This window comes from Telmatherina bonti (assembly GCF_933228915.1).
Source record: "Telmatherina bonti genome assembly, chromosome: 8".
Lineage (NCBI taxonomy): Eukaryota > Metazoa > Chordata > Actinopteri > Atheriniformes > Telmatherinidae > Telmatherina > Telmatherina bonti.
Genome location: NC_136626.1, coordinates 10,676,313 through 10,701,924, shown reverse-complemented (window position 1 = coordinate 10,701,924; position 25,612 = coordinate 10,676,313). Strand labels below are relative to the sequence as shown.

Here is a 25,612-nt window from a genome sequence, read left to right as displayed (position 1 = left end):
CGCTGACTTCTGCATCCTCGTGGGGTTTCTAATGTAGATTTTTAGCAGCCGTCCCTGAATTCTCTTTACTGACAGGTCAATTGAGTTATTTATCATCAAACTCGACCAGTGGTGTGCAGAGATATTTACCTGCATGATGCCTCAGTGAGTTTTAGCCTCATTTCACTTTCATGGGCAGAAATATGCATTCTGTTCAGTAAAAACTGTTTTGAAGTGGCGAGATTCCAAGCATCAACATGACTTCAATGCCAGGAAATATCTTGTTCACATGCAAGAACCACGCATTAACAGCACTGGCATAAAGTTTTCTTTATGAAGTTGACTGGAGGATGATACCTGATAGAAAAAGAAGAGGAAAACAAGCAAATGAGAGGAAACATCATGAGAGATGAAGCCGAACGGGAGAAGTATAGAGACAGTAGAAAGAAAAGAAAAATAAAAAAGAAAGAAAGACAAATGTAGGTGGAAGAAAGAAGAAGAAAAAGAAGGTGGGGCAGGGAGGAAGGAGAGAGGCAGGTGGGAGAATGGAAAGCTGCATGAAAAGACAACAAATGTGTGAGCAGAATGGAAGATATGGAGGAGGACAAGAAGAAGAAAGGGAGGGGTCAATAGAAGGAGACAAACAGAAGTAGGGAAGTATAAAAAAGCTCGTCAGGTGATTAAAGGTGTGGTAGATTGGCTTCGCCTCCTAGCCTAAGTTAAACACAGTAAAAACAAACAAAATATTACGTATAAATAGTTATTGTTAATATTTCTTGTTGTGTAACCTTTGCTTGATTCTAAACTTTATTTCAGATGTGCTTTTTATTCGCGTCCAGTCGGAGTCTCATTAATGTGTTTCTTGTTTGGTTTTATTTGAAAGAGAAATTGTAGAAATCTAAGTTAATTTTTAAAATGACAAAAAAAAAAACAACGTTTTGACGTACGTGGATGAAATAAATCACTATGATGATATATCAGTAAAATCTTATTACTATTTCAATCTTCTACTGGAGAAGAAACATGTCCAGATGAAACATTTAGGCGGTTCCACCTGGACATCTGTGTGTTAAATATCTATAAAACTTCCTCAGTTAATTCTTTAAGATTTTACTTTTGCTATTAGTTATTAACTGAATATTCAGGCTACTCTGATGCAAAAGCGGTTTTCACTGAAATTAGAGACAAAATTTAGATTTTCTTTGTGTTTTAGAAGTATTGACTCTGATAGTTACACATAATTTCTCTGACATATCTGTAGTTCAGATTATACATAAAGCCCTTGTAGTGATGATACACTTCATTTATTTTGGGTAAGTCTTTACAGACAGGAGGCAGAAGAATCAGCCTTGTGATAGAGAGGTTTAATATTTATTAATACTTCTGTTTAGATCACATATTAGCGAAGCAGCACGATAATGTAATGTTTTGGTAAATGGTCTTCCCCTCCTCTACCCGCCCTCTGAAGGTGGTGGGAGCCATCATCTTCCAGCCGATCAACAGGACCCTGCCACTGCGCTGCTTGGAGGAAAAGTACGGTCTGTCAGGCAGTCACCAGGAGGCGGGGCTGATGCCTCAGGAGAGGCGGGGCCAGAAACGTCTCAGCCTCAACATTACAAACGGATACACGCACGACAACGCACACGCCGTGCACGATGGCACGCACTGCCAGGAGAACGGCTTAACCCGAAGCAGCCAGCTCAGGTTTGTTCACCTAAAACTCACACAAGCCAGCAAATTCCCCTGCAACTTTAATAATGTGTTTGTTAGAGACGTCTCTGATGGAAAGTCTGTAAGATAACATGTAAAAGAACAAATAAATAGTAGTGGAGACACAGATTTACTCATCTTTAGTTTAGTTTCTTTAGTTTGTTTTACTTTCGCTCACACACTGAAAACTTTTCCCACGGTAAAGTTTTGTTCATACGCGTCTGACTGAAGGCTGCATGTTCAACACGCTCCATGTGCGTTAGATTTCCTCTGTAGGTACAAGATTGTGTCAGACTTACAGCACTTGAGCACATGAAGGAGGATGGATGAGGTCCATGTCTGTGTGGGAAAAAACACAGCAGGAGTGAGAAACAAGTAATCCCACACAGAATAATCCAAAGAGAAGAAACAGAGAAGAAGAAAAACATGATTCCATGTGGATTCTGTTTATTTCTGTTTTATTTATCTTGTGTTCTTCACGTGAAAATGTTTCCTTTCTGACGACTAAATTTGACCCTTCTGTTTCATGCAGGTTGAAGGATCGCTGCGGCAGCCAACCAGCGAGTCTCAATCAGGTCCAGGAGCGACGACGCCCACTCAAGGCGCACCAATCAGAGAGCTTCCTACCTCTTGGTGAGAACATGTCTGAAAGATCTGAAACAAATCCTGTTTATCCTGTTTTTCTTTTCTTTGCTGGCTGTTTCTAAAACACTGAGAGCTTGTCCTATCTTCTTCAGGATCCAAACCGTATCCCCAGCAGTCTCCTAACAACCCGCTGCCCAGCCCCAAGTCTCCGGTGTTTCGCACGGGCAGTGAGCCGGTGCTGAGCCCCTCAGTCCCTCGCAGAGCAGAGCCTCTAGCAGGTCAGCAGATATTTAGGAAGTTTAAATGAAAAAAAAGAAAAGGGCACATGAAAAATACAAGTAAACAAAAACAAGACAAAACCATAAACATGAATAAATAGTGAAATTAAATAAAAGAAACTATAAACTATAGTTGATAAAAAACATCCCCACTGCTCAGAATATGAATGAATGAATAAAGCCGCCTTGTTCCACAGCCTCTGAATCACTGCACACATTTCTCATCTGCTGGATTCTCGTCTGAATGACTGAAATGAGGCAAAAAAAATCTGTCTGAAAGGCTAAAAATAAAGCTGTTAAGCTCAGCAGGGGCCAGTAAAATCTCCAATGTGGGTTGTGAAAATAATCAGAAGCTGGTCCTTCTAGATGTGTAAACTCCCTTCATATTTCCTCCCGCTGTCACTAAAACGTAAATATGAAATTAAATCAGCCTCTTTCTACTTGTGGCTCCCACATTAATTATCAAATAACACATGAGACCGAGGCTGTCTGCTGCCATGTGATGCTGAACGAAACGTTACAGTGCTGGAGATAAAGGTGAATATTTTAGTCACATGTTGTGTTGTTTGTGTCTGCAGGGCAGGCGATCCGCGGCTCCGACAGCCAGCTGTGTCCTAAACCGCCCCCCAAACCCAGCAAAGTGCCCCTGGCTCGACTGGCTCGACCCCCCTGCCTTCAGCCCCTGCTGCCCTCCTCCTCCCCAAGCCCGGACGTACCTGCTGCAAACTTCACATGTGTAGAAACGCATTCTTCCTCCAGGAGGAGTGGAGGTAACTGCATTTATTCATTCTCTGTCCAACTTAAAACCACAAATGAGAATTCTGGATGCAGCTGCATTCCTTTAAAGCATCACAGGTTTTTACTTTTTCCATTTAGTGAACTATATGTGTGTTTTATTTTGTTAAATTTGCCCAGAAACTCTAAAAAAAAAAGGGTGGATATTGTTATGTTTAATAGTCGCCGCAGGTCCTCCTGTCCCTCCAACGAAGCCCCAGAAGTTCCAACGCCAGCTTCTCCCCCCAGACTCCCTCAGCTCCTCCACTTCTATAGTTTCAGCTGCTGAAGGTGTCCAGCATCCTGAGTCACAGGCGACGACGGGACGGACTGAGCGGCTGCAGCCGAGCCCTGCAGACCTGAGATCCTGCAGCCCGCAGGGGCAGCCAAAATCCCCGAGCAACGTCACAGACCCTGAACTCCATCCTCCCATCTGCAGCTACGTGGAGCGACTGAAGAGGGAAGGGGAGACGGACAGGGTGGAGGACAAAGAGGGAGGACGGAGAGGGCTGGACAGAAGCTCCTACCATCACGCCATCGCAGCCTTAGCAAACACCAGTGAAGAGGAAGAGGAGGATGCAGGCAGGGAAAATCAGGAGGATGAAGAGAATGAAAGGAGGAGAAAAGTGAGGAACGCTTTTCAGCGGCCGGTTGTGGAAACAGAATCCGTTTTTAAGCCAGCAGAGTTCGGATCTCGACTTCTGCCACCGGAAAACAAACCACTGGAGATGGTGGTTCTGAAGAGAGCGAAGGAGCTGCTGCTCAGCCACAATCACCAGAGTATAGCCAGACACCTGCTGATGGCTGACTGCCAGGTACACACACACACACACACATACGTTGCAACGTCCAAAATAAAATGCTTGAAAGGGAACGCCGTTATCCCGCCGTTAATCATTGGAATAATTCGCCATTGAACAAATGTAAATTAAATAGAAAAGTATATTTATAGTACCATCTGAGAATGCACTATTTACATGAGTAAGTAGGGAATGGAAACTATTATTGTACGAATACAATGTAATACCCATTAATATAATCACTTTAGTGAATAATTTCTGATGCTTTTAAGGATTTTTTGCTATAGTTTTGATTATTATTGCAATTAAAATCTGCATCTTGTGTATTATTGTGTTGCGTTTTGTGGTTTTGTATGAACCCCAGGAAGACTCGCTCGTCCCACTTTAGAGTCAGCTAATGGGGATCCTTTTAAACAATAAACACACACACACACACACACACACACACACACACACACACATAGTGTTAACCATCAGTAAACATAAAACTACTTTAGTAGATTTTTTGCTGGAACAAAGATTCACTTTTCAAATGTAATGACTGAAATAATCAGAAAGGAGCCAAACATCCACAAAATACTAGCAACATACGTGCACACACACACACACACACACACACACACACACACACACACACACACACAACCTGATCTCAGCCAGTTTAATATCCTGATCATTTTTCATCTCTTTAATAATTTCAGTTCATCTGATACTTTGGTTAAAATACTTTCTAAATATTGCTTTGACAGTTTTCCTCCGTTTCATTTTTGGTATCATTCATATATTTATTTGGAACAGTGAACAATAACATCTTATTTTGATTGGCGGATTCAGCAGAGAATGTAAAAAGACATTCGCAGAGGAAGAGAGGAAAAGAAATAGAAAACGGGACAAGCCATAGAACGACAATCCCCTCTGATGTTACACACATTCTGTACACTTCTGCACAACACTGATCCCAGTGCAGGGGGCGGGCAACTCCAGTGTTTGAGGATCGCAGTCCTGCAAATGTTTGTGGTTTTGCAGTTGCAACATACCTGACACACATCAGACCTCATTGGCAGACTTATGCAGAGCTTGACATCAAACTCCACAGAAATTTGCAATCAATTTCATCAATTACACATTGATTTGAATCAGGTGTTGCAGCAGGGAAACTCTGAACTCTTGCAGGATTTCAATTCAACTTTATTTATATAGCGGCAATCACAGCAATGCCATCTCAAGATGCTTTACAGACAGGAAAAAAACACATAATGAAAGCCAATTCATAATACCCTATGTAAGGAAACCAACAGATTGAGTTGGAGGCTCCAACTCAATCTCCCATCCTGAGCAAGCACACTGGTGGGAAGGAGGACTGGAGTTGCCCACCCCTGCCCTCGTGTGTCCAAATATCCAGAGAGAAAAAAGTTGTGCTCATAAAATTACCCGCATGAATGAGGGCACAACACAGTGTGCTTGTGCAGAACCATGTAGTGAACGAGGAGTCTGGGGACGGTGTGGACGTTGAGATTTTCATGTTGCTGCCGCTGTACGGGATCACGCAGCAGAAACAGCCACAGAAAAAGTCACGTGTTTGATTCCATCACTGGATGATAAAAAAATGAACAAAAATGGTTTTAAAATTCTTTTTTTTTTTTTCCCCCCAAACGTCACTAACCCTCCGTCCAGGTCGCCAGGATCCTCGGAGTGACCCCGGAGCTGAAAGGCCAGATGGGTGTGTCCTCTGGTCTGGAGCTGGTGACGCTGCCGCACGGCCGCCAGCTGAGGCTGGACCTGATGGAAAGGTACTTAACACATCCAGCATGAAAAGGACCAACATACTCCCAGCATTGTTGTACGAGGCTTCCCCACAGGTGCACCTAAAAGCTCATCTGGTCACTATGAACACACACTGACGCATCAGACGGGGTTCCTGCTCTCAGCATACACAACCATCAGACGTTGCTGATTATCCACCTCTCTCCTCTGTCTACAAGGCACCACACCATGGCGATCGGCGTTGCTGTGGACATCCTGGGATGCACAGGCAGCGTGGAGGAGCGGGCGTCCACACTGAACCGCATCATCATGGTTACCATGGAGCTGAAGGACACGGTGGGGGACATGTTCGCCTTCACGGCTCTGATGAAGGCTCTGGAACTGCCACAGGTAACACACACATACACACACACACAAGATGAAATACAGGAATAAAAACCAAAAGAAATATGGAGAGAAATCAGTTTCTTTATTATCCAATCAAATAAGTTAGATTTGAAACCAAAAATGATTTTTGAAAGTAAAAAAAAACCAAACAAAAAAAAAGCCGCTACACAACATATCGTTGGCCACAACCAGCCATACATTTACAATAATAACACAGGTATTTAATTATAACACCTTGTTTGCTGCTCCAAGCACACTGATTAGCAGGGACATGGTTGTCTGCTAGTCATGGCCTGAGCAGAGTAGCTTAACCAGTGAATTTCAGGGTGTGGCGTGTAAAACGCGGGGCTGTGATTTAAAGTGGGAGTATTGTAAATGTATGACGGGTTTTGGCCAACGATATGTTGTGCAATTGATAACTTTTGGGATAGATTTCAAGACCAACAGGCTATCAACTTTACCTGCAAGCAGGACAGCAAGAGAGAAATGGGTGAAACACAGAAGGCGCAGCTGGCGCCGGAGCCAGGGGAAACCAACCAATAGAAACTCTGCTCTCATTCACCAGCGCAGGCCCCGCCCATCAAATGCAGTTAAATTCACAACCAAAACTTTAAAACTTGCAAAGAGGACTGATTTGCAAACTTGTGACAACTTGTAACCAAATGTTTTTAACTGTAAAGAGGACTTATTTTTATGCACAATGGTTGTAATTTTTGACTTACAAACATTAGTTTTGATTGAAGAAAACTGTAGTTTTTGTTGAAAATAATAGTTTTGATTGAAGTCGGGGAAATATGCTTTCTCAAATATATATATATATATATATATATATATATATATATATATATATATATATATATAGATGATTCTCCTTTTTTTTTTTTAAACTAAAAAAAATAATTTTAGGTTTCAATTCTAACTTACTTTTATTGGACAGTAAAGAAACAAAATTTTCTCTATAAAGAAAAGTAGTCTTGAAAAAATTTCCTTTTTTTCTTTTTAAGTCTGATAAAATTTTTGTTAATTTTCCAGATCAGCCGTTTGGAGGAAACTTGGACGACGCTACGAAGGAACTTCACCCAAACCGCCATCAGTTATGAGAAAATCCTCAAACCATTCTATAAGAACTTATATGAGGGAACAGGTAGGAGGACAGGAAGCTCTGTGACTATCAGAGATGATCACAAACAGAAAGGATAGAAAAGATGAATATATCTTTCCTCTCCTGCAGCCTCCTCTCCTCCTCTGGTCTGCGTCCCGCTCCTGCTGCCTCTCCTCACCTTGATGGAGCGTCCGTCAATCACATCTGAAGGGGCGGAGCTCTGGGACACTAGCGACCAGGGCTGTGACATCATGCTGCGCCACCTCGACGCTGCACGTGATGTCGCTCACAATGCACAGAGCTTCACAGTCAACGCACAAAACATCTTACATGGTAAAAAATAAACATGGAAACTAAATCAAATTTAGCTTTTCTTTTTATCCTCTTTATTTCCAGCTCAGTAAAACCTGATGGTGTGTTTTTGTCCTCAGGGTTTCAGTGTGACGAAGATCTGCTTGAAGTGTTCAAAACAGACTTCCAGCTGCGGCTGCTGTGGGGAAGCCGCGGAGCCACAGTCAACCAATCAGATCGCTACAACAAATTCAAACTTATCCTCACTGCATTGTCACGGAAACTGGAGCCTCCGCCAAAAACCCAAACCTTAATCTGACTTTATCTCAGCAAATGCAAACACGCATCACAGCAGGAGGCACGGAACAGATTTCCTGCCATCCAGGGCAAGGAGCTTCGCAGAGCAGGACATGATGCCCACCTGGAGATCTGCAGCCTCCACTCCAGCATCGAGCCTCAAGCGGGTCGAACACATGCAAAAGTCTGTTCCTTTTTTCCTTTCTATTTAAAATTGATCAGTAGTTCACTGCCTTGTTTTCAGTCTTAATTATATTTTACATGAACACATATAGCTCACACAACCTTTACAGTCTGTACAGCATTCATCACTTTGTTCTTCGTCTGAGAAGAAAAACCCGGAACAGAAAGTAGAAGAAGCTTTAGGAAGAGTTAAAGATGTGGTCCAAAAGGTTAAAATGACTGTAGACTTCAGAATGACAGACTAGCAGCTGGATAGACAGTTTACAGTCTGTGAGACGTGCCAATGAAAACATGCGAATATGGCTTCCGTACTGGTTCTGTAGGCTGGAGCAGGTCAGCCTGGAGCTGTGGTGACCCTTTGAGAAAGAGACAAAGCCAAAAGGGAAGGAGGAGGAGTAGACGGTTCACAGTCCAGTAAAAACAATGTCAGCAGGTTTCACACAGCATGGCTGCAAGTTAAAAAACTCGAGCAAATCAGTGCAGAAACAAACAACAATATGCCTTTTAAATGGAGCGTTTTGATTTATTATGCTGGTTCGTTTCCTCCGTCTCTACCTCAGTTATAGATAATCATTCCCACACATAAACAAGAGAAAACTGTTCACAAAGTGGAGAATAATTTTTACTAAACATTTAATTTTAATGTTTAACATGTTGAGTTTTTGCAAGTGGATCATTTTGACATTGTAACAACTTTAAGTAACTAAATGAAAGTAATAATGTTATTTGCTGCGTCTTTATCGAAAAAGAAGACATAAAAAAAGAATATTTAGTGTTTTTAGTGGACTGTGACAACATATTTGCCCATTTATGTTTAGAAGACAGCGGTCACAAATCCCTCCAACAAGAAGAAACACATGGTTAAAATTACAATTATGACAGAATATTATTCATCCCTAAAAGCAGCATCACTTGAGCTCAGAGCCGCTGTAAAGGCGTTAAAGCCATCTTTAGATCTAGAAATGCATTTTGAAGTCATTAAATACCTTGATGCATTTTTTTTCTTAAAGTAAGTTGGTGAATGATCTCCATGGACTGACTGTTCATACAGACATAAAATGTGTTTAATAATATAATAACATGTATCAGCTGCACTTTTCTCAAACTTGCATCTTTGACAGAAAACCACCCGTTCAGTTTGCTGCTGGATTAAAAAGCAATAAACAAAAAAAGTCAAACAGTTATTAGTTGAAGAATCTAGATCTTCATTTTGCATTTACGCTGCAAGAAAAAATATGCAGAATTTCTGCATTTGTGAAAACGATTTTTTTTTTGTACATTAAGGCAAAAGAAATCACTGATTAAAGCTGTACATATTGAAGCATGTTAATAATAGACTGTACATACTTTTTGTAGACTAAATGTAAAAAATTGTAATGTTTATATTGTCATGAACTTCTGTGGTAAGATTAAATAAATGCAGATTATGATCCGATGTTGTCATCTGGGTGATTAAAGAGTTAAATATCTGCAGGTGCTGAAGAATTAAAACTATAATTTAACCCTTGTGTCCTCAGATTTACCTCTGCTGTTATTCATTGACAGAAATACACACACACAGCTGCTATAAAACCATACATAAAATCTGCTTTTTCTGTAGAGAAATGTAGCAGAAAACAAATCAGACTATCATCAGGAGCACCTGTACGAAGAAAAACAGAACAACATGAGGAAGAACATCAGCAACAAGAACACGAAACTATATCTGTAGCTGTTGGTGATTAAATCTACACACCTGCAACGTTATACTTAGTTCCTTCAAATGAAATGCAGATGTTACAGAATGTATAAGGTCCAGCTGTAGAGACGGTGGGAATAAAAAAAATGTCTTAATGGAAGTCAGTTAAACGTTTTTAGCCACAAAGGCATCCAGATGAACTCTTTGATACTTCATAAAAATATAGTGTAATTAAATCCATTTGTTTATCTTTGACATATCCAAGACTTTATTCAGCACCACAGCCCCCCCACACCATTGATTTAGTGTAAAATAATTAAGTTTTTTTAATTATTAATTAAAATTAAACTGATATTTAACGGATTGCAATTCTGAAAGTGTTTGAATATTGGATAGGTTTAAGCAGGTCTGAAGTAGTTACTTAAGAAAAAAAAAAAAATGATGTAAAGTATGATCATTTATAGGCGTTTTAGTGCAGCTATATATTTGTACATAATGATCACAAAGGTGCAAAATACATCAACACTATAAAACTGCACAAAACAAGACACTGGACTTAAAAAATTACTGAAAAGAAGAGTCCTTGTACGACCTGCAACAGCTGTGTTTCTGCGTAACGCTGCAGTTAAGTATGACACAATGTTCGTATGTGATTACAGCATCGACCCTTTCCTGCCTTCACAGAAGCAATACAAAGTTTTTTTTTCCATTGCTGCTTATTTTATTAGAATACTTTTTGAAAGAAAAGAAAAAGGCATTTTGCTCACAAAGTGTCAGAAACATTCAAAGTAAAAAAGATGTGCACAACATGGAGAGAGAAGTACTGCCATTGATTACAACATGGTAAAAACAGATTTACATGGTTCTATCCTGCCAACATCTTGTACCTGCTGTTTTTATTTTCCTGTAAAAAGCACAGTGGTCTTTACATGGAGGTGAGGGCTGCCAAGTGTCCACACATGAATACAAGTCAAAAAAAAAAAAAAAAAAAAAGCAGGAATGTAGAGAGGACGTCTGGTCTGAAGCATCACCGCGCTCACAGTGGACTTAATGCAGGTTCATCATCAAAGCTGGTTTATTATTTTATACATCTGCATGAAAATCAGTTACAGTACAGTGATGATTACATTACAGAGTATTAGACACTATATTAGACACTATACAGGTTTATTTTACTGGGTTTAAAATTGCTGTATTGCAGATTATATGTGTTCTTTAACAGCAGTTTTGATTTAAGAGATGCTTCACTCCACTGCCCCTTTCAGGGTCGTGTTAAAAAAAACTAAGAGAAATACTTGAATTATCCAAAACCAATAACAGACAGCAACACATTTGCTTTTCCCAGCCCTGATGAAGGATTATGATCTCTATGTGAATAAATCCTGCTTTTGAGTTAATTAAATATACGACATTAAGCAGGAATCCAGTTGTTGTGCTGCAATAATCAGACACGGCAAAACATTCACTTGTTTATGCCTTCAACATAAAAAGTTCCCGCTTTTTATTATTTCATTTCACTCAAAAGTTGGATATCTTTGGGCAGACTGTTCTGCAAAACCAGCCATTGGAAGACATCAGCTTTAGCCATAAAATAAATCAGAAATGAGCTTGTGGCTGTCCAGACTGCTGGAGGACAGAAACACATTTATGTTTATGCACATTTTATTTTAGATCACGTATGGAATCTGTGTTAGCTTTTGCAAATATGACGTTAAGAGGGAAGAGAAAAAAAGGCAAATCTAAACATATTAGCAGATCACATAAAAATATTTTTAAAACATGGGAGGCTGAAGAAATTCTGACATTTCCGATTCTTTCATTTGCACCATTTTGCATCCCGAAACAAGTAAAGCCTACACGGTGATGGGGGAATCAAGAGGACGGTCGGTCATGATGGGACGCTCCTGTTTGTTTCAAAGCTTTCAACAAACTGAGAAACAAACAGGGGTGTTTTCAAGACAAACTGAGACACATTTAAGTCCAAGAATGTGGCAAAAAAATAACTTTTCCTTTTATACGACTGCAGAATGGTCACAGATGGAAGCTGTGTCACGAAGACGGGAAAAGTAGTTCAAGTAACATCTACAGCATCAATCTACACATTTCACAGCTTCACTGAAGAAACAAAGCAAAGTGTGGCCGCCTGCTGGTTGGATACGGTTGATGTGCGACGCATCATCAGACTGTAGTTCTGCATGTTAGTACATCAAACGGATGAAGTGAGGCGTTTAAAGTTACCAGAGGTGAGAAAAATCATGCAAATAAAACAAAAAAAAAAACCAAAAAAACACTTCATCAAGAGTTACAAAAAGTAGAAAAATCATGACATTAGAGCCATTTTTGTTTAGTGGTCATTTATAAAGTTCACACGTGTCTAAGCAGACGACACAGATCGTCTCTCATTCGTTCATTTAATCGGATTCAAATGCTGTAGTACATCAGGGCAAAGTGCATCGGTTCCATTCAAACCTGCTTGTCTCCCAAGAAGAGGATCAACTAAACAAACCTAAAAACAATCACCATAGAAACACATTCAGCATGACAAAACGGATATTATGTACAAATCATTCAATGGTTAAAAACTAACGTCACACATGCAGCAGCACACTTTCACATGTTGCAGCCAGACATGAGCTGTGTGGCTTCCCCATACATGTTGCTGCTACGTGTGTGTGTGTGTGTGTGTGTGTGTCAGCACATTCACAAAAGAAAGCTGATTACATAAATGAAGTTTTCGTGGAGAAACAGCTGAGCGTTCCCCTTGGCCCAGCTGGCTGATGGGAGATGTAGTCAGGCAGGAGAGCCGGGTGGGTTAAAAAAAATCCTTCCACCGATAAAAACAAAGCCGAGGTTTAAGGCAGAGTCCAGACCTCCTCTTTGAAGCTGGGAGCTTCTAAAAGTGGCCCAGTCCAGATGGAGCTGAGCGGCGCAGTCGGTGAGGGAAGGCTGCCACCTGCTGGTCGACTGGCAGATGAAAAGGAAAGAGCGAGGAAGACGAGGAAGAGAGGTCCCGTTTTCACCTGAGAGTCCTATCTACATAACGAGCTCTGACGGACGTTACGCAGACATAAATAAATCATGCTTCATTAGAACAACGTGGCATTCGGCATACAACCACAGCTGGAGTTACACACACACACACACACACACACACACACACACACACACACACACACACACAAGCACTTGCACAAATGACAACACCTGGTCATGTCTGGGAGACGTTAAAACATGCAACTGGATGAGTGTGAAGGCAGGCATGAGGAGCAGAGTGGCTCAGACAGGCAGACATCACTAACAGAGCACGCATGACGACAGGAGTGAGTCGCAGCACAGCAGCACTGACGTGTTAGTGGCAGCAAACCACCCTGATGATCTAAATCAGATGCTTTTCACGCATTCAGAGATGGAGCAGATGGAAATTATGTGAATGAATTTACTGAGAGAAAAATCAAATCCAGCGTCAAAAGATCCCAAACAGTTGCGTGTGTAAAATAAACTGTTTTAAACACATTAGAAAGACGGAAGAATGTTTCTGAAAATCACACCTTACCAAAGGAGAGCATCTACTGCTGCACCCTTTAAATACATCTTATTACCACAAATTTCACAACAGGGTTTGGTTTTTGGTTTGATTGAGACAAGGAGGAGACAACTTGCAGCTTGTTGTGTTTCAGTAAAACATTGTCATCCTGTTTCATCTCAGCAAGAACTGAACAAGTGTTTCATTTATGCTCAGTTAAGTGATATTCACCTTCCATGCAGGGGTGAAAATCTCCCTTACAGGCCAGAATTACAGGAAAATTTCAAAAGGTTTTTTTTCCCTATAAGTTTAGTTGATTCATCACATTCCCTCCTCGGCGTTTTTGAGCTCTTTAAAACTAAAAGTTTTGGCTTAAAACTGAAGGAAACCAACAGTCATTCTGCAGCATCTAAACTAAGATCCTTAAAAAACGAAAAATTAATGAATTAAAATAGTGCCAACTCTCCACTCAGATGCAATAAAAACTATGAACACTGGTTGTACATGGATCAGAACGTTCCCATAGTTCTCCACAGAAGATCGGCTGGATGCCGTGTGACGGACCAGACCTGCAGTAGATCCATCTGCACTACAGTCATGTTCTTAGGTTTATATAAACGTTATTTATGTTGATTTTGGAGGATTCAGTTTGTGGTGATGTTTAACTTTATCTTGTGACTCAGTTAGTTCCAGTCACCACACACAACCTCGCCATGATGTCTATTTATTCCAGCTTCAACTCACACTGAGCATTGTGATGGTGACTGGTGTACGTGCTGCTGTAGTTGTCACCTCCTAGTCTAAAAGACTTTTATTCCTGCTGATTTGAACCCAAATGGATTCCTCAGAGTACAAACCTGGATCATACTTAACGCTCTTAAATATTTTATTGCCCATTTGTGGTTTTGGGATCATCTTTTCTGGCTTCTTCTCAGAAAGTATTGCTGATTATGGATATGTGAGCATGCAGACATGCAGACCTCCCCTCCCAGCCCTGCTTCATCTCTCTACCTCTCTCCCCCTCTTCTCTCTTACTCTGTGTCTTAATCAGCCCCGACACCAATAATCAGCATGAGCCCTCCACCAGCCAATCAAAGCCCGACCACTCTGCAGCCCTCAGGAACCTGCAGTCACATAGAAAAGAAAGCAAGTTACTACAACAGGGGGTTTGTTCCTAAAAGTCACTTTCTGTTCATCTGATTCGCTGAGTAGGAAGAAAAAAGGAAGCTGAAAAGACATGAGGCACCTTGCGGGATGAATAGTCTGTGTTTAGTTTATGTGGGGGGGGGAAAAAAAAAAGAGTCTGTCTCTCTAAATGAAAACTCTGTGCCTAATTCAAAACATTTTAATCATGACTCACATCAATCACAGAATTACTGTGGCAACAGCTCAGCAGACTGAAGAACGGTGACACACAATGAAACACGTGGCAGTAAGTTCAGCATCCTGCTGCTTCAGGGAGTGATGCTGAACCCTGTGATATGAGATTTAGCTCGTGTTGCTGCAGAAACTAAAGAGTCAGCGCAGTTTTTATATCAAGTATCAAACATGTGAGCAATTACAGGAATGTGAGAATAATCCTGCATAACTTCTTACAGACGTTTTACTGAACAGAAATCCTCCTCATCTGGACTTGTGTTTTCTTAAACTACATCTGGGTTTCAAGTCAGAGTTAAGGTTGAAGACTTCTAGCTTAAGAATAAAGTTGGTTTATTCCTGACTGAAAAAAACACATTCATGCACTGCATTAAACTGAAGTTTGGTGTTAATCCAACGTACAGCTCATTTCCTGAACCTGGTCTCCTTTTTGGGAAACATTGGCTAAAACCTCAAAATGCCACCTTTAGAAGGTACCCGAGCAGTTTGGAAAAAATGACACAATATGACAGAAGTTTCTTAAGGGGCACATGGTTTGTGGAGGCTGAATCACAGATTAAATCAGTAAGGTTTAAAGGGCATTGTGGGAAATGTAGGTGCCCCTTTTCGGGAACTGAAGCCATTTCAGGGACTAAAACACAAAAACATTAGCAGTCCTGTCGACTTTATCCAACCAAAGAATAAAATGTACATTAAAAGGGCCAAAGATGAAGAAATATCTGCACTGTCAGGATATTAAAATGACCAGATGAACCCTTCTCCTGTAACAATGTCTCATGTGTAAATGTGTTTTCTCTTTCAGGAGGGTGCTGTAATAAAAACTGCAATGTGGAGGTTTTTTTCCTTTAAGTGGTAATAGAACGTATTACTGCAGATAAATCCAGACAAAACTGGTGTAATGGCACAAATAACAAAAAAAGAAAAAAAAAAAAGCATACACACACCCACAGACACAGCAAACAGAAAGAAAATCTGACAAAATGAGAACATATTTCACTTCAAATCAACACATGAACAAAAATAGTTTAAAATCAGGGAGTTTGATCATCTCCAGTTTAAAAAAAAAAGAAAGAGTAAAATAATTAAAAGACAGAAAAAAAAGGAGATTGTTTCAAATATGTTACATAAAACAATTTAAATGCTTTGATCGATAAGAAGTGTCACGAGGCTCTAACAACGGTGGAAATGCCTCATATTCAGACACACACACACACACACACACACACACACACACACACACACACACACACACTCACTCACATACACAGTATTCTCCAGCTTGTCAGGCACTGCCTCTGAGACAAGAGTCCCACAGACATGAGGGGATGAAGATGCTCAATGTTAGAGGAACAGACAGACGGAGGAGTAAAGAGACGGATGGAAACCAGAACGGGGGAATGGAAGTAAAAAGTCCATGCAGATGTTGGGGTTCTGTCTTTTTTTTTTTTTTCCTTTTGTAGTGTTACGTGGACAGGAAGGCAGATATGGAGGAAATGACAGACAGAGGACAGTGTGGCTTCAAATGTAGGTGACGGCACCTTTGCTGTTTTTCTCCAGAGTTATTTCTACGTAGGAGGTGGGAACGTAGCCCTCCTCCCCGCTCTGCTTCCTCGCCCGTGTCCAGCCATCACCTTTATCCTCTTCAATGATGTACAGCACCTGAAGACAGGGGGTTAACATGTCAAACATGATGAACAAACATAAATAAAGCACATAAAGTTCATTTACCTTCTAACAAATACATTTTACACCCTATATTTGTGTTTAATCAGCTTTTGTTACTGATTATGTGTTTAAACAATTTAGGGAGTTATATCTTATGGTTACATTTAGTTACACAAAGCTAAACTAAATAAATAACCCAACAAAAAAGTGCAAATTCCAGAGACGCTGCACTGTGATTGAGTAAAGCTGCTGAATTTATCGGCAGCTTGTGTTTATTTTATGCAGTTCACGTCGCCGAGAAGAAGAAATCAGGAAATCAGTTTGACTACATCCTCAAAAGACTGTTAGCCAATCACAGACAAGCGCTACATCACCAGCAGTGATTGTGATCATCTAAACATGGTCCATAGCAGGTTTGGTGACGCTGGGATGAATTACGCAACAAAGAAACAAAAGACTACATACAAATCAGTAAACTGCAGCATTGATAATATGATCCAGATTTATTTAAAATCCTGAAATAAAAAAATTGTCTTAAGGTTGAATTAAATTGCATCCATTATTCTTTATTTGTAACAGTTTTCACATCTTTGCTGTTGTGCAAATTTGGGGCAAAATTGCCTGGAACATGTTACAGTTTGCAATATTTCCACTTTCACAGATCACCACATGGTGGCGCCTTTCCTGCTAAAGTGAGCATGGACAGCAGGCAACACTGGATAAAAGAAAGATGAACCCAAAGACTTTATTAAAAATAATAATAATAATAATTTAAAAAAAAAACTCTTTTAATGCTCTGCTAAAGTCAAATATCACCTAAACATGTTTTTCTTTGACTCATTAAGTCAAAGAAACTGATTAATAAAACATCATAACAACAAATATAAATAAGATCAGCAATATTTTTTATGTCAATTACTTAAAAAAAACTTTTTAAAAAAGAGAGAATTACCTCGTCCTCTGCCATCACCAGCGTCCCCTCGTTCTTACCTAAGAGTTGAAAAGAAACAGCCTTAGTGTTGGTTTTAGTCTCAAACTAAAACACAGTCCACAAATATGTGTCTTTCCTGTCCTCTCCACCCCAACCAGTCCAGGCAGATGGCTGCCCTCCCTGAGCCGGGTTCTGCTGGAGGTTTTGCCCTCCTGTGAAAAGGGAGTTTTCCTTTCCACTCTCACCTCATGCCTGCTCAGGATCCAGCTTGGATCCAAGTCAAGATGCAATCTGTTGGTTTTCCTTAGCTAGGCTATTTATTATGAATTGGCTTGATGTGTCTGTAAAGTGCTGTGAGATAACATGGTTGTGCAGTGCTGCAACATAAATAAAACTGAAACTGAAACAATCGCTTACATGAAGACAAATCACTTTGATCTGCATTGATATGAAAAGTCTGGACACGCCTACACATTCATGTCAACTTGATCTGTACATATGTGGAGAAATTATTGGTCGGATACGAGTCCCTGAAAGGGGGAAGGTCTTCGTCTCACATCCACATTTTAAAGACATTTTTATGTGACGTTAGCATCTCTCTGCACATCACTATGTATGTTTAAACATCCTCCAGTTGGTCATCTAAGGCTTAAAACTGTAGTAATGAGGTTCTTACCATCGAAAGAGTACAGCGCTTTGCAGTGTCCGATGACAGGTAGCGGGTCGTCATCGTCGAATTCATCATCAAACTCATGCGGGTCGGGGTTAAGCGGTCCGGGCTGTGCGGGACTGGGGCGGTGGTGAGGCGTGTGATGCTCCTGACTGGTGTCGTCTGTGTAACTGCCCTCAGGACTGATGGGAAACAGGCGAGAGCTTTGTGTTTGCTGGTTTCTTACATATACTAACCAAGTACAGATACAACATGGAGGAATCATCCAGAATATCTGCTGATTTCATCTTACATCATACATCAAGTCTTTTCAGGAGCTTAAGTGTAAAATATGGCAAATACATGTGTTTTATTTTGGCTGCTATATTGTAAAGGGAATTCTACATGCAGGTAGAAAGAAGCTGAATGTTTTGCACCTCTCTCTGCCTTGAGGAGTGTGATGGTGGTTGTCTGCGCTGTGTCTTCTGTCTCCTCTGGAGCTCTGCTTCCCCTCCACCTCAGACAACCAAGTCTGTCCACAGAGAGGGAGTTTAGTAGGCATGTTGAAGACACTGCCAGCATCACCATCTCCCACCATAAATGAGTCGGCAGTGCCATCACTAGCAGCTGTAGCTATTCAATCTGGCTGTGAAACCCCCGTTTGTACCTCATTTTTGTGGATCTCTGAGCGCAGCTTCTCCATGTTACAAATGGTCTCTGATATTTTTGGCTGCAGGCTGTTGGGGTCACCCATCTGGGGATTCTTTTCATACACATCCTTCATCTTGTTCAGGGCATCTCTGATGGAAAACAGACATTTGTACAATAGTTGATAGCTTGAACTAATGATAGTAAGAAGATGTTGTCAAATCCAAATCCACAACTGCTCCTCTTGCAGGACATGAGAGTAGTCCGAACTTGTGAGCTTCTTACCTCTGATCCATCTCTTTTTGGAGCTCCTTGTTGAGTTCGTCGATCCTCTGCTGCAGCCTCTTCCTCCTCTGCTCAGGAGGCAAGTGGCTAAAATCCTCCAAGGACGACGCCTGGTGGAGAGAAACAACATAAAAAGAAGAAAATGATCCTCAGAAAACACCACAGACAGAATGAAGACTGGAGTTTGTTTCTCTAACGTGTTCTCTGGAGAGGTTTTTAATGACTAATTATACCACAGAGCGAAGAACCCAGACGTTGCAGTTTAATCTGGTTCATGCCTCCACTCCTTGTTTAAATAGGCACTTCAAATAAACAGGGAGCTGTTGTGCTGCACTTATGTTAAAAATTATTTGCTCAAAAACATAAAAAACCACAGCTTAAAAAACTTTTAGGGCTTTTTTTAAATATGTGTCTTGTGATTTTCCACGCAGACTGAAGTAAGTGCAGACACCATTCTATTACATTTGGCTACATTAAATCTGTTCCTCTACTTCTGGGGAACGGTACATTCATGAGCATGTCTGCATCCACCTGTACTGCAGGTTTGACAGACTGCAGGAAAGCCAGTCGATAAAACAGAGCAGCTAACCTTCGCCATCTCTACAGGCGTTGTGCTGGATACTAAGGGAGGTCCTACATAGCAGGGATACATGCACTGTCAGCTACACCGCTGGTCTTCCCAGGTCTAGTCTACATACTCACACAGATCCACTTACCATCTTTACTGACCACTGAGCCGTAACGCATTAACCATTATAGTAAAAGAAGAGAACATGGGATGCTGATTAGTCACCAGTTTAGTCATCACACAAGACCAGTCACGCTGTCTGTTAGTGCTCCCAGTGGTCTGAACGTCAAACATCACAGCAAAATGAAAAGTTAATCATGACACTTACTGTGGTTGTTTAATAAACACAGCACACTGCAAAACAAAAGAGGTCTCCTAACTAAGTCTTACAGTCCCACATTCAACCAGATAAAGTCTGATTTGAGTGGGATGTCCTTGGCAAGACCACAATGTGTAGCAAATATTTATCATGTTTCTCTTAAAATAAGGTTTTTTTTATTTTTTATTTCTGACTTAGGTAATAAATCCTGAAATTGGCTATTTGACACACATATCAGTTAAACCACGAGATCACATGATATTCATCTCATCTTTCACAACCAATTGTAAAACCCTGGTTCAAGATCTCCCAGGACCAAGTCACACACACAACAAAAATTAGCCATCTTTAAATCACTCGAAAAGACTCAGATTAAAATAAAGTGCAATAATCAACCAATGCATAAAAATATTTGCACTTGGTAAAATTCCCAAAATCAAAACAATGCAAGCTTTAAAAAAAGATAGATATTTTAAGACGAGATTAAAGAGATGCTAGTGCAGCACACAGTCCAGTTAGGGGTTGCAGTCGGCCAGTAACTGTGAAGTCTGCAGTCCGACTCCCAACTCATCCCAGGCAATGTGTCCATGGGCAAGGCACTTCCACCAGTACGCCTGTGTTCTGGTGTATGAATGCTTGCTGGTGACTGGAGATGCTGGACACACTCATGGTGGATATTATCACACAGCAGTGGGCACACATGTAGCCTCTCACAACCATTAATATATAATGGATTCAGTGTAAAGTGATGGGGGTGCCTTAAAAAGTCTGAAATAAATCTTATTTTTATGACTTATTTCTTTTAGTGTAAATGTTTGGTGTCATTTAAAAACAAAAAAAGTATTATTATTATATACGGTACTTATTAAGTATCATTTTGTTTTGAGAAATTATTTGGTCGAAATCTTTTCTAATTACAGGAAATCTTACCAAGTGCAGTTATCTTTCTCCACAGGCAGATTATTTCTCTTAATTATTGCATAAATCTTCAGTTCATCCTTCAGAGAAATTAATTTGTTTGGATTACATTTTTGGACTAAAAGAGAGGCATTTTTCTCTTTATTTTCAAAGTAAAAGCAAAAACATGCCGGATTTGAAATGAACAAAAATATGTTTTCTACGTATTATAAGTTATTCATAATGAAAACTGAGAAAAAGGAAAATAAAATGAAACTAGGAGAACACTGAGTTTGTGTTTATTCTTTTAAATCACTATTTCTATAGTGTGTCAAATAAGGTAAAATGCCCTGCAAAGTTTTTAATGTCATCATTTTGCAAGTTTACGCTCATTTCTGTGATCTTGTGGATACGACTACAGTACATGATATTATGTTTCTGCTGTTTACACTTTTTTCTTAAAGACACACATGAAGCAACGATGACGACCATACACCATCTATATTCAGATATATTAATAATTATTTCAGGGTTAATAATCTGTCCATAATTTAAATTTTAACAATTATATTTTGTCTTTAGAGTCAAAGAAATATGAATCTAATACACTTCGTCTGCCTGGAGGACTTTTGCAAAATTCCAATAAATCTGTGAGAAATACTTTGAGCAGTCTGTCTGCCCGTTTGTCCGTCTGTTCTTCTGAGGAAAATCTCACACATTAAGCAGCCAATCACAGATGGTGCTGACAGAGCTGATGGGAAGGAAAGCCGGTTGAAGCTCCAGCTTGGCACTGAGAACCGGCTGTTTATTCACAAGATCATATTAAACCGTCTGAAAACAGAAAGTTCTGTTTTCACAGCTGAATGACAGTGTTAGGACACACACACACAGCACTGCAGATTCAAGCCAGACCAGCATCTTTAAAACACACCTGATGCTGGTGATGTTATTTCCCCCCTTCACACACACACACACACACACACACACACACACCACTGCAACTGTAGCACTAAAAATTAAAACCCTCCAAATTCCTCCCAGGCTAACACACCATCGACCATCAGTGATCTGCAGTCATGCCAGTGAAGAAAAAGTCTAAGAAATGAGAGGAAAAAGAATCACAAAAGACAAGGAAATAAAAAATAAAAAAAAATGAGAAAAAATGTGACAGAGGGAAGAGAGAGAGACAAACTAAACTACAGGATGCCTGCAATTTTTTTTCCATTTCTGCAATGATTTTACACTTTGATCATGACACCCTGATGAGAGCGGTGCCCCATCAAAGTCTTCTAAAACGAGAGATTTTTAACTCTGCTGCAGGTTGTGCAGACATCCTGCAGATATTTTAGAGAAAGTAAATCCCCTCAATCAGCCTCAAACACAGCTCAACTTAACATCTCACCCCTCTTCTCAGGCCGCGCAAATTGTGGGGGATTCTGGGAACTGTAGTCTTTATCTCAGACAGATAGTGGCTCACAAGGTCAGAGCTGAACCGTGGTGTAGGAAAGAAGAGGGAGGTGTGCCGCTGATGAGAGGAGGAGGAAGGCGGTGGGGGAGGTGAGTCAGAGGGGGACTGGCAGGGAGCAGGAGGAGAGGGACAAAGCCAGAAGTCAGGATTACAAATCGTTTTGATATGTGATGCATCGTTACAGGTACTTCTGTTTTTATTGAGGCTTCTAGATGTGGGGGAGGGAGAAGGTCAGGGTCACATTTAACAAACTGGCCCTCTCAAGATTTCACACACAAAATAAACAGCTCTAATCTTATGATTCAAGCAAATCTGAGTCATCTGTTCTTGTCATGTTGTTTCCATTCTTTCCTTGTACAGGTAAAGGGGTCCTATGGGAACACTGGATGATATGTCAGGGATAGCTTAGTTCAACTGTACCACTTCACAACAATGTCATCTCAGTGTCATTACTAGTTAAGGAAAACAAGCAGATTGCATCGATCTCTACGTCAATCCAATCCCCAACCTGAACATCCACGAGGCAACAGTGGACAGTGTTCATTGTAGTTTTTATTTACAATTTATGTGTGGAATTTTCTAGCTTTTAGGTCTCTAATGAACAGAATTGATGGATTTCTCCTTGGTCATAAAGACCCAGATTATCGCAGCCGAATGCATGTTTGGGGAGATTTTGAGCAGTGAGTGTTAAAGTTACAACAAGCACACACCCCATCCATCGCACAGATCCCTTCCTTAAACTGTGAGGCAGCTGATGGAGCAAACATGAACCAACGGCAGATGGTTAATAAATGACCAACACTGCCTTTATGGAGATGACCAAGGTCCAGGAGGGTGTGTCACAGGAGGGGGTAGAGACGAGTGGAAAAATAAAAACCTGCTGAGGATAAAACTTTGGTGTTGAAAAAAACGTAATGTTGATGAGTATCTGCTAATTTCTCTCTGATTTGTGCATGTTTTATGTATTTTGTAGTCATGTTGGTATCATAAGGCGGCGGGTACACAGACGACTGGCCACTAACTGTAACTGACTCTTCCTCGGCTTTCTTTCACTTCATCAAAAACTATTTTAACAGACTCAGCTGAAATTGTTACCAGTAGTCGATCCATTACGGTGTGCAGATGATAGCCTAAACTGTTTAAGCTAATCAGTACCAACTTCATTCACCTGCACTCGTTCATCATCAGTATCTTTATTGGAATGTCTATTCAGCTTATCAGCAGCTACCTTTATTCTCTCTGGAGTCCACCTGTTAGAAACCTGTCTTCAAGTTTAGCTTTTCTGTGAGATTAACTAAAGAAGTTTATTTAGACCGCACCTCTGACCCCGTCGCCGCGTGCTGCGTTCACATCCAGAGCAGATGTCTGACAGAAACCTACCTCTACAGAATCCAGGTTCAATTAAGAAATTCTGACCTTGTTCATATGAAACAATTTAATTCTCTGGATCTTGAAGTTGTGGCGGAAAGAATATAGCCGTGTCATATACTATCACCTGCTGGATATTACCGTCAGAGCAGCTGATGAACGGTTGTTCAACTCTTTTACCTTTGGTTTTTTTCCAAACAGCCACAGCTTGTTCTTGGTTCTGCTCATGGGGTGTTTTGGGTCAGAGCGAGACCCCGGGCCCCCTTCTCTGTCTACTTTAGGTGTGTTGCTGATGGTCCCGTCTGAACCTGTTCTGCTCAAGTTCTGACTGAAGTCTTCAAAGGGAAAGTCACCCGGAGGTTCAAAACCAGACTTAAACGACTCCACGACGATGGTTGAATCCTGAAGAAACAGAAGATCAGGCAACAGCGGGGGGGGGGGGGGGGGGGGTGAGATAGAGATCAGCCTTGGACAAACTTATTTCTTCATAAAAATAAAGAAATGACTGATTTTGTTGGCCACATACCCTTCGCTCATCTACAGCCTTAGCTGCAGTAACCATTCCCTCTAGACATTTAGAGATGATAGGGATGACTCTTCGCTCTGCCTCGGCAAAGTTTCGATACGTCTCTCCCAGTTTCACCGTCCGACGTTGATCCATGTCTTGCAGATTCTTAACGCAGAGCAGAGGAAGCGGGACACTCAAAGAGATGCTTCGCTGCTCCGACAGACACTTTACAAGCTTCTTTTGAGTGTAAACAACTTCTCATTTAGCTGGACAGAACTGACACCCGGCTTAATGAAGATATACACGAGATACGCTGCTAAATTAAACATTCAATGGAGCACTTAGCAGAACACCCAGCAGAACACTTTCTCGAAACATGATACGGGTCTGAGTGGGCACAAAAGTTAGTGCTTTGCTGGCATGCAGATTCAAAATGTTATAGAACTGACTGTGACCCTTTTAGACTCGCTCTTGTTATACCTACGTTTACTTACCTAAACATTCATTTTAATGAATTAGTTTTTTCTTTCAACCAACTTCTTTTCTTTACACCATCAAGAAGTCATTTTAAAGGATTTTAAAACATTTCGACATGTTTTAAAGAGCTGAGCATCAGCACCAAGTTTGACTCGGTGTTACATGCTGCAGGACTTGTGCTACAGCTGGAAACTGCATTTGTTTGGTTTCATAGACATCATTTAAAATTCGGTTTCAGAGTTCAAAGATCAAAATGAAAAGTGAAAAAACATGAGGTGAAATGTGTGTTTTACCTTGAAAATGTGCGGTATGGCATTATTGAAATGTTTCCACTGCTCTGCGTTGAAGTTCTGTAGCTGAGCGGCGTACTCGTTCTTGCTTTCGTCGGCCATGTGATTGCGCATGTAGAACTGGGCTTTCGCCTGAGCAACAATCACATGCACACAAACACAGAATGAGGTCACCATATCGCAAAAGAAAACGCACACATTTAATTGTTCTTAAAGCCAAAGCAGAAGAAAATGTGGAATCAGCTCATATTTTGCACATTTTTCTATTTCTATTTGAAAACATGGAAGATTTTGTTGTAATATTCATCATGAAGATTAATCAAATACAGTTTTACATTAAACTATTAAAAAAAAACATACAGAAAAAAGCAAGGTGTTGCAGTGACTCTTCTTCTCTGTCTTTAATTTTCTGCCAACTGCAGAATGAAGTCACCATCCAGGTATTTTTAATGGTAATAAAACATCTGCATGTGAGGAAAGTTATCCTGTGTCTGCGCTGTTAAATGATTTACTGCGGCGGCACTGCAGGTGGAGCTTCCTACCTTCTCCACTTCTGACTTGGTGGCGTTGATGTCGTTATCTAAGCGTTCATAGGTCAGCTGGGATTTCTCCGCTTCCCTGCACTCTCGCTCAAACTTCTTTTTACTCTAAAAGGATAAAGAGGGTAAACTGTGTGATATATTCAGAGAAATGGTTGCATGACATTTCACCGTTACTCATTCATTTCCTGTCAGTAAATAAAACGAAGGAAATATGTGAATGAGAGGGAGATGAATCAGACGCAGATAGTTTACTTCCTGAAGGCCCATCT

At 40.6% G+C, this 25,612-nt stretch overlaps 2 protein-coding genes across 2 annotated transcripts in view; one reads left to right on the top strand and one right to left on the bottom strand.

Annotated features, from left to right (window-relative positions):
* Positions 1–9,239, top strand: part of bcar3 (BCAR3 adaptor protein, NSP family member) — a 47,447-nt gene extending 38,208 nt beyond the window's left edge. The window contains exons 8-17 of the mRNA XM_079245764.1: positions 1,448–1,683; positions 2,222–2,322; positions 2,427–2,552; positions 3,131–3,322; positions 3,510–4,141; positions 5,801–5,916; positions 6,109–6,280; positions 7,310–7,421; positions 7,509–7,712; positions 7,811–9,239. Coding sequence (XP_079101890.1) covers positions 1,448–1,683; positions 2,222–2,322; positions 2,427–2,552; positions 3,131–3,322; positions 3,510–4,141; positions 5,801–5,916; positions 6,109–6,280; positions 7,310–7,421; positions 7,509–7,712; positions 7,811–7,989 — 2,070 coding nt within the window. The 3' untranslated portion in view covers positions 7,990–9,239. The remainder of the gene's footprint in view (positions 1–1,447; positions 1,684–2,221; positions 2,323–2,426; positions 2,553–3,130; positions 3,323–3,509; positions 4,142–5,800; positions 5,917–6,108; positions 6,281–7,309; positions 7,422–7,508; positions 7,713–7,810) is intronic.
* A 7,007-nt stretch (positions 9,240–16,246) lies between these two features.
* The window catches only part of fnbp1l (formin binding protein 1-like), a gene marked incomplete at its 3' end in the record, with an annotated part of 43,230 nt that continues 33,864 nt past the window's right edge, over positions 16,247–25,612 (bottom strand). The window contains exons 6-15 of the mRNA XM_079245438.1: positions 25,344–25,448; positions 24,805–24,933; positions 24,053–24,199; positions 23,707–23,928; positions 18,907–19,016; positions 18,641–18,773; positions 18,411–18,505; positions 18,001–18,176; positions 17,346–17,383; positions 16,247–16,387 (exon numbers count right to left, since the gene is read on the bottom strand). Of these exons, the coding sequence (XP_079101564.1) occupies positions 16,247–16,387; positions 17,346–17,383; positions 18,001–18,176; positions 18,411–18,505; positions 18,641–18,773; positions 18,907–19,016; positions 23,707–23,928; positions 24,053–24,199; positions 24,805–24,933; positions 25,344–25,448 (1,296 nt within the window). The remainder of the gene's footprint in view (positions 16,388–17,345; positions 17,384–18,000; positions 18,177–18,410; positions 18,506–18,640; positions 18,774–18,906; positions 19,017–23,706; positions 23,929–24,052; positions 24,200–24,804; positions 24,934–25,343; positions 25,449–25,612) is intronic.